Source organism: Macadamia integrifolia, chromosome 10, assembly GCF_013358625.1.
Source record: "Macadamia integrifolia cultivar HAES 741 chromosome 10, SCU_Mint_v3, whole genome shotgun sequence".
Classification (NCBI taxonomy): Eukaryota; Viridiplantae; Streptophyta; class Magnoliopsida; order Proteales; family Proteaceae; genus Macadamia; species Macadamia integrifolia.
The window spans coordinates 10,664,213-10,677,605 of NC_056566.1; the positions used below are offsets into that span (position 1 = coordinate 10,664,213).

General features: G+C 37.6%; 2 protein-coding genes across 3 annotated transcripts in view; one reads left to right on the plus strand and one right to left on the minus strand.

The window, feature by feature from the left end:
• Positions 1 to 1,399: 1,399 nt before the first annotated feature.
• Positions 1,400 to 4,656, minus strand: LOC122090601. Its single transcript, XM_042660240.1, has 3 exons — positions 4,565 to 4,656; positions 2,215 to 2,551; positions 1,400 to 2,124 (listed from the first exon to the last, which is right to left on the minus strand). The coding sequence occupies exons 2-3, from the start codon at positions 2,542 to 2,544 to the stop codon at positions 1,627 to 1,629; spliced, it is 828 nt and encodes a 275-aa protein (XP_042516174.1). The 5' UTR covers positions 2,545 to 2,551; positions 4,565 to 4,656; the 3' UTR covers positions 1,400 to 1,626.
• A 2,259-nt stretch (positions 4,657 to 6,915) lies between these two features.
• The window catches only part of LOC122091047 (receptor-like serine/threonine-protein kinase ALE2), an 8,306-nt gene continuing 1,828 nt past the window's right edge, over positions 6,916 to 13,393 (plus strand). The window contains exon 1 of one of the 2 annotated variants that reach the window (XM_042660858.1): positions 6,916 to 7,477. In XM_042660858.1, the coding sequence (XP_042516792.1) occupies positions 7,420 to 7,477 (58 nt within the window). In that variant the 5' untranslated portion in view covers positions 6,916 to 7,419. The remainder of the gene's footprint in view (positions 7,478 to 13,393) is intronic. The other variant, XM_042660859.1, reaches the window with a different exon arrangement.

Consider the following 13,393-nt stretch of genomic DNA (forward strand, 5'->3'; position numbering starts at 1 on the left):
TCCTCCCGAATGAAGTTGTGAAGTGCACAACAAGCAATGACGATGCATGTTTGGGTGTTCAGTGGAAAACATGGCATTTTACTGAGAATTGGGAAGCGCTTCTTCAAAGAACCAAAACGGCGCTCTATGACACTCCTAACAGAAGAGTGTCTATTATTAAATAGCTCTACTGCTGTCCTTGGACGTCTATTCCTATAATCATTTAGATGGTATCTTTGTCCTTTGAACGGTGTCAAGAACCCAGTAGTAGATGGATAACCAGAATCAACCACATAATATTTACCTAGCACGTAAAGTGAAAAGTAATGAATCAACACAATATATAAAATAAAGCATAATCAACTGGTGAGGTTAAGATTTAGAATGTACCAGGTGGAGGATGAGGAAATTCAAATTTAGGGTTATTCAATGCCTTATTGAATACGCGACAATCATTTGCAGAACCCTCCCAACCAGCGTACACAAAAGTGAATTTCATGTTAATGTCACATGCACACATAACATTCCAAGTCGTATCTCCTTTCCTTCCCTATGGACGGTATTTGTTTGGGTAGAGGTACAAAAGCACTGACATGAGTGCCATCAATCGCGCCAATGCAATCCTAGTACCAATACATGGATTCATCAAATCAAACCACGTATAACTACAAAACAACATAATCATTGTTTTAATTATAAGCAACATACCTTGAAGAAATGATAGAGCTTTGATTTTTCAAGAATCTGTTTAGGGCAATGACTGAAGTTTGGAGGTTTGATATTCTCTTGGTCCCAGTAGTATGAAAGCACGTAACACTTTCTTAAAGTGTTCACCTCTAGTGTTAAGAGAACGCTGAAAGTGTTCTGCTATGTCTCTATACCTATCATTGTGACCAATGATAGATATAAACATTGCCAACTGCTCATCCACTCTTAAATATCGACTATCTTCCAACCAACCACGTTGTCGCATTAATGCTTCAAGGTTGAGGAAGACATGGCGTTCCATTTTATACTGTTCATAGCATCTGTCTATATGTCCGTTTAGAACCTCACTCACTCACTCTGGTCCTGTCAATTTACTATCTCATATGGGCTCTCTAGTGTATAATGAATCACGTGCTTTCATCAACAACATCATACACATCATGATTTCTGCATCATTGTCATCCCTTTCCATTTGTTCAATGTGTTCCCTAGATGCGATCATTCTTTGATCCATTCCTATAATATAAAATTAGAAATATGCAAACACATCAAACCATAATTTTGAACAAATATCCAAGACATCAAATACTATAGTTAGAAGAATAAGTCAAGACACAATCATCCAAGACATCTTAAAAAAATGAAGGAAAACATAGCAAAGCATCAAAGTTAAAAGTAGTGTCAAGGTACAATGAACAAATATTCAGGACATCAAATACTACAGTTATAAAAAAAAGTCAAGACACAGTCATCCATAACATCTTAAAAAATGAAGGAAAACATAGCAAACCATCAAAGTTAAAAGTAGTGTCAAGGCACAATCCAAGTAGAGTTATCAATCTATCTAATTAAAAGAACTTTTCAAGAAGTAAACTACTGAAGGGTACGAAGGAGTATTGACTTTCGATGAGGAGGGCAGGAAATTAATGCTTCTCTCCATTACGGGTCAGCCATTAACTTCCAAAGTGCTTTCTCGTATAGTGCTTCATCTAACTCATATCCTGACTCAAGCACCTCCATGGCCCTAGTAATCCCGTACATCTGGTCCGCTTTTTGGGTTGAAGCAGTGGACATGCTCGCATCTCGTTCTATCATTGATTTACTCATATCTTGAATTGCCTTGCATGCCATTGACCAATCATTAGACTTGCTCCTCCTCCTTTTCGTATTTGGAGTCCTATCATGCCTATGCTTAGTAGCTGGCCTTTTTTCCACTACTTTAGTTTGAGTATCACCTAATGGAGTAACTTCATCAGCGGAACTTGACTCATCACAAGACTCAATCATATTCCTAGCATCATTGGCCCCCATAGTTTCCAACACGGTTGTTTGAGTCCCACTTCCTTCGCCGTCTGCATATGTTTCACCAAATACCATACATAGTTCTGGCCATTGTGGTAGTCTGTGCTTCTTAAATCGTGCCCAAGTAGGGTTATCCTAATAAATAAAAAATACTCATAATCAAATACTTGAATTGATATATCCTGGCATTTCAAAATACTCAAATTAAATACAAATTGAGCATACCTTAATATGCGATTCCCAAATGGATTCATCATCAACAGTACAAGTTCTTGAAGCAGTATCCCAACCAAAACCAGTTGTCTCCAATAGCTTCTTAAACTGACTATAATCCTGCCTCAGTTTGTTCACTTTGTTCTTCAACTGTACAATGGCATAGTTGACCCTAGTTTTTTCTTTGAAGTTATTGGCAATGTTGTTCCAACCAGCTTTATTAAAAGTCGAAGTAGTCCTATTTCCTTTCTTAACTTCCTCTACCATCAGAACAATAAGGGTGTCTACATTTGCTTGGCTCCATTTTGCAGTCTCATTAACTGCTTGTTTTGAAGTTGACATTTTCTCACTATTTTACCAAAAAAAAAAAGAACATGAATTTAAAATCCAAATTGAAAACACTGATTTTCACCAAGGCACCCTAACCCTTAATCTATGAAACCCCTATGACCTTACTCACACAGGGCTTTCAAAGGCCTTCAAATGAGGTTTTGAATACATATTGGGCTGTACTAAAATGAACCAGTGGCATTCACAAGAAAACTAGCAGGAACATGAAATTTTCAGGTATATATAGTAGCAACAAATGGCTATTATGTGTAACTAACAATATATCTTGTAGACCACCATAAGTATCCAACAAATGGCCATTAGGTATTACAAAAATTTATTGCATCTTTACTAGAATACATATGTACTCGCTATAATTGATAAAAATCTGAACATCAATGGATTTAAAGAGTTAGCTTTGATTGGCTAGGTGAATTCAAACCCCTTCTTCATCTCTTTAATTTTAACTATTTAAGATTGCAATCTGAGACATTCTCAAGACCTATCAACTATCTTCAAATAATGGACACCATTAATCTAACAATGACCACCATCCAAACCAGATCACCAATCACAGCTGCTCTTACTACAAAAAGAAAACCCAAATTCCAAAGCACATCCAATGGAGTTCAAATGAAACGGAAGAAAAATATATGGAGGCACATGTCAATATGAGATGTTTGACAATCCAACATGCAGATGAACATCCTTAATGTCAATAATAATTATGATATTTTTTTCAAGATGTCATGCAAATACCTACTACAGTAAGCCCTCTTATAATCAACAATCTGCCCTTAAAAAAACAAAACAAACACACACACACACATACACACAATGGCTTATTAGTTTATATCCTTTTTTCCTGAAAATCACATAGAAGTGAAGAAATCATACAGAGAGAGCTTGAGCAGTAAAAACTACAAGGGAGCAAATAAATAGGAAGTCAAAACTTGCCATGAGAGCAAACAAATTCCCCACCCACCAAGGGGGTGTCATTCTTATATATAAAAAAGGAAACCAATTGGGAGAGTCAATTCTCATATGGGAAAAGAAACAATGAGCAAAAAATTTAACAGATGGTGCAACAGATAATGATTGCAAAGGTCTTGATCACCAAACAATTTTCACTCTGTGAATATACGAGTTGTCATGCTGCACCACAAGTGACAAAATGTAGAAGAGAATAGAAAAGATCCCAACATTTTGTTGACAACCAAACCCTCAACCCCCAGGTGGGGGATTTTATTATCATAAAGAAAATCTTGTGCAACCAAGCCAAGTCATTCGGAACATAAATAGTTGAGCTATAGAAGTTTCATACTCCAAAATCTGTTCCATATTTGAAAATCCAAAATCACTGGATGAATTGGGAATATGATAAAACTTACAAACAAGATGACAAATGACAAAATAATAAATCTGGATATATAGAAGGTTATGTTGGTAGCCCGAAGGAAATGTCAACAGCAGCATTACAATACCACTTGCAACATGGAGAAGGTAGGGACCAATAAGTTGATGGGCTTGAAAAGGGAAATGGTAAAAAAAGTCATAATAACTTCAAGAACATATGCATATAAACTTTTGCATACAACATCAGTGAACTATCTTGCTAAGTCTACTTCAAGCATCACAATTAAGTCCTAGAATGGGGGAGACACCATAAATAGAAACCCTTCCTACCCAACAGGAGCAGATGATACAAAAAAGAGTTGCAAAGTTTATAGGACAATAATAAGAAGAGTGAGGAGGGACTGAATTTCTAGTAAGAAAAATGCTGGCTCACTCTAATAGATTAACTAAGTGGAAAGAAGATATTCTTGTCATGGATTTTATTAGCTCCAAAGTCCGAGATGTATTGTATAAGATGACATATGTATTGTATAAGACGAAACAGAATAAAAATAAACCAGTAAATCTTGAGATGATTAAACACACCAAACCAGCCTTTAGATTCGGCAACAGCCTAATAACTCTGAGCCTCACAAGAAAAGGATGAACTGAGATTAGAGAAGGGAAGGGGGCATACCTCTGAGCAAAGTTCAAACCCTACTGAAGTGATAGAAGAAACCTCGCAGATCTTGTGCGTCTTCGTGCACAGAGGAGTCCAAAACCCTCGACCTGCTAAACCATAGAACAAGAACAAATTCAGGGGGGCAGAGGGAGAAGAGATCAATAAAGAAAGGGAACGAGAGTGAGAGAAAGAGAAAGAGAGAGAGAGAAAACCTGCAAAATAAGCAAAATAAGCAAAATCAGAAAACCTTGAAGGCTCGAACTCTCTGGAACAACAGAAAACTTGCAAAATAAGCAAAATCAGTGGAGAGAGAGAGAGAGAGAGAGAGAGAGAGAGAGAGAGAGAGAGAGAGAGAGAGAGAGAGAGAGAGAGAGAGAGCGAATGCATCCCACCTCACGGACGGATGGCAGATCGAAGATGGTGACAACTCTGCTCTTCGTTTCAGCTTTGCTTATCTCCTCTTCTCTTCTCTATATGTTCTCCAAGTGTAAAGTGGGGTTAGGGTTTACAATACCCTTGAAACATACCTTTTGTTATGTTTTGAGGGTAATTTCCCCATTTACCCTTCGTAACTTAAGTGCTACATATGTTTCGACGCCTTTTGCTCATAATCAATTCTGAAAGTGAAAAGCAAGTATGTCATGCTCCAAAAAAAGGATTCCAAAGTCTTATAAGTGCCCGGTTCATTTAAAAAAAAACAAGAAATTGAACCAGGCTTCCCATACAGATTTTACCTCATTTCTGTTTCAAAAAAAATAAAAAAAAACATCATAACCCATTTTTTAGAAACGTTACAGTACAGAGCCTAATGTAATTTAAGCTAGCGCTCCTCGTGTTTATCTCTTTTTCTTCAAACAAGGGGCATGAGTGAGATAGACGGATCCATCTCCTCTCCAATGCATGGGAACTCAACCAAGACATCTGATGGTTGAGAGGACCCAAACACGAACCCCAACACAAGGGTGTGTGCCCCGGATCTTTCTAGTCATCAAATGCCTGATTGGACACCCCACATATTAGAGAGATCTTTTTTCGAGATAGGCATATAGGAGCACTGAAATAGATAACGCTCTGAAACATGATTTTTTTTCTTAATTTAATTATGTAGAAATATTATCTGTGAGTAGGGGGTGTCAACGGGTCTGTCCGGCTCGATTTTGGTCTGGGTTGAGTATGTTTCGGTGTGGGAAGGTTGAAATCGAATCCGAACCAATAAGGAAATTCTGGTTTCAGTTTGGTTTCGGTTTCGGTGCGGTTTGGTTTTGGCTTGTTTTCGGTTTCTTAAATCAGTTTATAATCAGATTGGTTTCAATTTTTGGTTCAGTTTGGATTCGACTTTCCATACAAATGTATACAAAACTATGCAAAAATTTGGTTTTTTAACGAATTTTGGAGTGTTTCGGTTTCTTATCGGTTTGGTTTCAATTTTTTTTTGGGTTTTGAGCCGGTTTTGGGTTCATCCGGTTTTCGGTGCAGTTCGGTTTGGTTTTGAGGTTGCAATACTCTAAACCGAAACCGAACTAATAAGGCTTCGGTTTGGTTTGGTCTAGACTGTTATCAGTTCGGTCTGACTGATTTTACCGGTTCGACTTAGGGTTTGACACCCCTATCTGTGAGGAAGCCCAGCCTCCATGGATAGCCTCACTATCTATCTCTTTGTTTGGTGCATATCGATCATTTCACATAAAAGAGAAGGGAGACAAGACTATTGGATGCTACTCTCTCCACATAAAACACTTCCCCATTAATTATATTTTATATATTAATAAAATATTTTTTTCTTCAAAAAAGGATGGGCTTACATGTGACATTTAAAAGGGTCCATGTGTCTGCCACTTGGATTTTAAACAATATAAAGAGCCTCCAACGCCAAAGAGTGTCCAATGATCCATCCAAGGGCTGGAATTGTTTGGACGCAAATCCCCAAGTGTTGGGATGTGTGACTAAATCATCCCAACCCTTGGATTTAGATCGTTGGACGATCGTTGGAGCGTCAGTTGTTGGACATTCGGGTCCTCATTTGTGGGTATTGATAATCTAGTGAACCCACATGTGAGGTGGGCCATAAGTCTTTATCATTGTGTTTCATTTGTGAACAATGGGCTAACTTTTTCTTAACTTTTAATTTTTTTTTACTTAAAAAAAAAAAAGAAAAAAAGAAAAGCCCCTTATATAGCTTTTGTTGTGGCGCTCCATTCTCCCTCCCTACAGAAATTTAAAGATAGATGATAAAAGTGATAAAATTACTCCAGAAAGGTCAAAAGGAAGGGAAAGAAAAAACGGAAAGATACTTTTTGGACAAAACTGCAAAATTAAGGGACCTACCTGCAAAACCTACTCAAAGCCCAGTGAGTCAGTGACAGAGAGAGAGAGAAAGGTGGGAGAGAAAGAGCGGTAAGCCAAACCAAAAAGCAAGAAACCACCTCATTCTCTCTCTCTAGCTTGCAGTTAACAGTAGTAAATAGTCCTCATTTTCTCAAGATCTGGGACTTGTTCTTACTCTCAATCTTTTGCTTGTTTCATTGTACCTTATCAAGATCCACTATTCTTTTACAAAATGGATCTGCTCTTGTCTCATCAGGGCTAAACCTAAAAGCCCTCTCTGGAAGCTCGCCCATGTTCCATGGATCTGCAAGCCAACCTGCATTGTTCTCCTAGAGCCAGGATTTCATGACCACATGCTTATTTGGACGCTCTGAGGTAGCTGGAGTCATGCAATTGTTCAGCTCGGAGGCTGACGGGGATGAAGAGTTGGGACGATGGAATGGGTTTTCCGGGGACTTCTCGGGTTGTCTTCTCAAGAGTTTCATCGCATTTGAGTTTGAGCTTTCTGGGTTTTTCTGATATGAATTTGATTCTGGCGAAGGAAGATGCTGTCACTGATGATCCTTCTTCTTCCTCTGCTCAATTTGGTTTCTTCTGGTTCCGGTACGGTTGTTGATGTGCTTTTCTTTCCAAAGTTAAATGTTGAAATTCTTTTGCTGCCCACCTTTTACTCTTTTAGTAGTTGCTCTATTCAGCTGCTCTAAACAGTAATTGCACATTTATTATTTTCCTGGGTTAACTATGGAGTATGCAATTGGGGAAAGCTTTCTTAAAACGAATAGAAGAACCAAACTCGGTATCGTTGATTTATTTGAAATGGAAGAATTGAATTCCACATACATCGGACTTCTTTCTTTCTGTCTGTCGTTTCCGTTCTGCGGTATTTCTACTTAAAGTTAGTGCTAGAAAGGTTTAAATCCTAAAACCGGGTCTTGCTCAGTGGAAAGTTTTGGAAGCTTTGCTTTGACCATAAATGGAGAGCTCTAGCACTAAAAAGAGCAGAGATGCATCGCACAATAGGTGAAAAACAGAACAAGTGGTTGGTATTTGGTCCTTACCAAAAAGAAAAAAAGGTTGGTATGTGGCGAAACAATGGCAAGCAGGCCCTGCTGCGTTTGACTTTTGATTTAGAATGATTTGTTCTTCACATTGAATGATTTCTAATGTGTTTGTTGTCAGAATGAACTTGGTCAATTTAATAGCGTGGTTGGTGAGCGTCATTTTAAACGTTGTGTGATGATGTATGATATGAATTAGAATACACCAAGTTTCCTAATACAAAGTCAGGTAGGGGGATAACTTTCCTCATCATTCTCTTATAAGCTTCCTAGAAATGTCTGTCCTTAGATGCTTCCAAGTTTGTTAGTCCCTGCTTTATTTCATTAATTTTCCAGTGTCCACTTGGTTTCCAAAAATTACGTTTCTCCTTTGCTAATGGATTTGGTGATAAAACTGATTCATAATATTTTGCAAAGCCATAATTTGAACTTCATTAAGGCCATTAGCCATTGCATAAAGTACTCAAACCCATTATTTCACTACTGTAACCCTGGAAACAACATCCTTATCCACTCTTTCATTTAGCTAGAAAATCCCTGATCTCAAGAATCTCCAATAAAGCGCGTCACTCCAACTACCTCCTTATAAGCCATTGCATAAGCAAAACCGACATAGGTGGGCATGTAGAGAATACCTAGGGGCACAAGACTTCAGGAGAAGGGATGCCTCCTCACAAAGGGGTCGCAGTGACCAGGCCTGGGTCAAGTCGGTAATTTTTTTTACATATCCTAGGCATTGGCGGGGGCCTAGACGCAAGGTGAGACCAACTAGGCGACCAAAGCGCCTGGATGCTTAGGCGACCAAGGCGCCTAGACAACTATGAATCTTTGTTCTGTATGTTGATTTTTTACTACTTTATCTCATTTTTTTTTTTTTTTTTGTAACTTACTCCAACCTGTTCTAGTGTAGGGCTTGAGTCATTGGAAGATGGTAAGTTGAGACATTATCCTGTTCAACCATGTTACTGTATCATTGTATCTTTATAAATTCCAGTTTCCTTGCTTGCTTGGAGATCATGCATTGAAGGGAGCATTAATTGATACCCATTAATATACCTATACAAGTAAATGAACAGTATCCCAATGAGCTTATCAGCTGGCTTCCACTTTCTTTACTCCCCACCTTTTCTAATTAGCATTGAATTATTAATGTGGTACGTTTGATGTCTTAGTACCTCATATGGATTGGGAAGGGGATACTTATTGCTTGCCTAGAAAGAGAGTGAATGTTGCTTGGGTTTAAAGAAAAGGGGATGAAGGATTGCCTGAATGAAGGCCTTGAGAACTCATTGCAATCTTGTTGCCAATTTTTCCCTGGCATTAAATGCATTTTTTTAATGCACTACTAGTTCAATTACTCTCAACGAATCAAAGAGAGGCTGAATGTCATATTCAAATGCATTGTGGGTTTGTATTTCATTTTCTCTGTTCCTATGAATTTTTTTGGATAGTTTTTCCCATGAAATTGTTATTGATCAAATTAAAGAAAAATTCTCTGGCTGCCTATTTGAGGAGTTTGATCTGGATAGATTGACACTAGATGATTTCCACTATCAGACCTAAGAGCAATCAAAAAGTTTGCCAATGGTTATTAGGTGCTAAAAAACATAGTTGACACGACGTCAAGGCGGGGGAGGGCTGACTAAGCATTTAGACGACTATACCCCCACCTTAAGGCGAACAAGGTGACAAAGTGTTATTATTTTCACTGTTTTTTAACATTATTTAGTATGCTACAGATACCTTGTATCATCAAAATTCAACATTAAGCCACATCAAATCATCAAAAATCAACACTAAGCCACATCAACTCATCAAAGATTAACATCAAGTCACATTAAGTCATAAGAAATCAACATTCAAAAAAATGCTCTTGTTCTATAATAAGTTTTACTATTCAAATGATTTTATTTTTTGCATGAGACTTTTTGTATTAGGCATAGCACAAAACTAGTTTCCCATCAAGTGTAAGATTGCTTAAATTTGAGTTGTAATGACAAAGTTATGTTCTGATCAAACTTATATTAAAGTGCGCGAATACTGTTAAAATTGCCTGAATGAAAATAATTTTAAAAACATCAAAACTAAAGATTATTTTACTGGACTTTTAGTTTTTATCAATGTTTTACCATGATAAGATTTATAAAATTTTCAGAATTGAGAAAAAGCACAACATTTGAAAGTTGAAAATCGCTCCTTCAATAAAAAATCCAATTTTTGTTCTTGGATTAAGGGGTTGACTTTTTATCTTTTTAGAATTTGATTTTTAAACTATTTTTATTCGATTCAAATAGAAGGTATTTGCTTATTTATGAATAATATCTTAAATAATGTACTTAAATGATATTCAACATGAATAAGTCAAAAATATAAGTCGATATGCAATGCAATAAGGCGACAGTTGCCTAGGACCTAGGCAAACTGCCTGGACGCCAAGGCGACGCCTTGACAACTATAGCCTAAAAATAAAGCTGAGACCATTATCTAACCATTGTTGCATAGACACTTGTAAGTTGTTGGATAATGCAGGTCTACAAGTGGATATGCTGAAATGGATGATGGAATTTCTGCTACTTCCTATTAAACTTGAAAGAAAATTAAAATCTATGACACTGCTCTTACTATGTGATTCCAACAACAACAACAATTACAGCTTTATCCCAACTTAATGGGTCGACTATATGGATCCTTTCAAAACAAAATAGGGAAAAAAAAATGGTCAAAACAAAATAGATGCAAAGATGAGAGATGAGAGAAGAAAGGTGAGAGTAGAAAGACAAGAGTAAAAGGAAAGAGGCTCAACCCAACAAGACAAGAGAATCATAGCTATATTTGGTCGGCAACATGGATCCTTGCCTCTAATAGGCTCTATACAAGGTAATACTTGGGACAAGACCCAGACCATGTATGTTATTTCTCACCACTTCATTTATGGTCATTTTAGGCCTGCCTGTGGCTCTTTTAGCTCCTTCAATTTGAATCAGATCACTCATCCTTACTGGGGCGTCCTCAGGCCTCCTTTGAACAAGACTATAGCACTTCAAATGCCATTTGCAGAGCTTGTCTTTGATCGGTGAAACTCCCAAATCAGTTATAATATGCTCATTCCTTACTTTATCCTTCTTAGTTTTGCCGCACATCCATTTTAGCATCCTCATCTCAGCTACACATAGCTTCTCTATATTGAACTTCTTAACTGCCCAACATTATGCCCATGCATCATAGCTGGTTGCACAACAGTCCTATAGAATTTTCCCTTAAGCTTTAAAGGGATACGCCGATCACACAATAGTCCGGACGCACCTCTGCATTCATCCATCCCACTTTAAAACTTTGTGAAACATCATCCTCTGTCGCATTCTTTATTTATGGTTGACCCCAGATATCTAAAATAGTCGCTTTGAGGAATCTCTCTCTCCTTGATTTTCACATATCACCGTCCAACATAGAGTTGCTAAAGTTACACATCACATACTTCGTCTTGGATCTATAATCTTAAAGCTTCTTGTTTCCAAGGTAGATCTCCATAGGTCAAACTTACCTCTAATCCCTGCTTAGTCTCATCCACTAAGACGATGTCATCATCGAAGAGCATACACAGGGGAACCGAATCTAGAATGCTCTTGCTTAATTCATCCATGATAAGTGCAAACAGATAGGGGCTTAACTGCTTAAGGCCAATCCTTGATTCAATGGATGCAAATCTCAAGTGAAGATCCATGGTGATACTCTTACCAGTTAACATATGAGACTGATTTCGTTTCTGGCTTCTTGTATACATCTTACTTCAATGGAAACCAAAAGTAGCTAATAAGTTAGGTGGTTGATTTGGCAAAACAAGGGGTTGTGGGACCATGTTTATGTTTTGCGTAAGCTAACGAGATGTTGTAATAATCTACAGGGCTATGAGATCCATGGGTTATTATTTCTCTCTTTTCAACGTTGTTATATCTTTATCTTTTACTTTTTCAATAAATGTTTGCTTAAAAATTAAGGAAATAAGTTCTAAAGAAAAGGCTCTACATCTTTAGTTTTCATATTTGTTTAATGGGTAAATTATGTAGCCCTCCCTTGTACTACATCCTAATGACACCATCCGCTCCCATGATTGGAAACATTACACGAACTTCCCTTACTTTTAAAAAAATCTTACAAGCAGCCCAGTCCGTTAGCAGGGGACTGTGAAGTGATGACATCACTTGACAATAAATTCATAAATGCCCAATTACGCTTATGCCAGATGTGACTTTACATTGTTACCCTTTCCTCAAAACACCCCTCTTTTTCTTTTCCATCCCTGATTCTCTAAGGAGCATCATACCCGACGACCTGCAACTTGTGAATCGTCGTTGACCTTCGAATCTTCACATGTGACGTGGTGCGATGAGGATGATGGGCGGGTTTTCGGTGGTGCGTGAGGAATTACAGGGATGGTGTAGGCGGTGATGGCAGTGCTGATTACAGGGATGAAAGGTGGGTGGCAGTGGGTGTTTCAGGGATGAATTGTAGGTGTGATGGGTTGTGCGCAGGGAGTGGCAATTCAAGGGCAGCGGTGTTCTCTGATACAGGTGGGGGACAGTGTGCTCCTCTGACCATGGCCGCAATCTAGACTTACAAATCTTTGTTTTTTTTTTTCTTTTGATATGAATTTTTTTCTTTTGTATTTGTAACCAGATTTCACCCACTTTGCAAGAAAAACCTTTTTTTCGTCAAGAAGACTTGCCATCTTTTCATCATTTGAACCCCCATCTTTTCATCATTGAACCCTAGAACGTGCCATTCGGCTCCCGTTTGAATCCTCTTTTGCTTGTTATTTTAATGCACCGTTTTTCCCTCTTTCTTTTTCTTTCAAATAGAAATCAAAGACGTGTTGAGTGAGACACATGTGGATTTGGGTTTTGTTTTTTCTTTGTGTGCGAGACACTTAAAGAGTGGAAATCAGAAGAAAGAGGTTCTTGTATGCATCTTATTTTAATGGAAACCAAAAATATGCAATGAGCTGGGTGGATAATTTGGCAAAACAAGGGGTTGCTGTATATTTATCTTTTACTTCTTCAATAAATTGTTGCTTATAAATAAAGGAATAAGTTCTAAAGAAAAGGCTCTACATCTTTTGTCTTCATATTTGTTTATTTGATTGCTAGAAGATTGAGGACTGAATTGAAAATTGATGTCAGACATTAGATCTGTCTTTTGATTGGTGCTTTTAGTTCAGAAACTAAAGTAGGTAGTTTGTTTGGATTTTTTTTCCTAAAGCAAGTATTAGAGTGTGCTTCTTTTATTTAATGACACCAATATATGTTAATTTTTTTCCTTTTTGGGCATCCACTACTACATATGAGCTTGTCACCTTCTGTACTGCCAAACAAACCACTTTCTATGAGAAAAATGTCAGAGGAGCTTGGTAAGTGCAAAATTGTTACTGTCTTCCTTCAAAAATCAACCACTACTCTGTATAAAT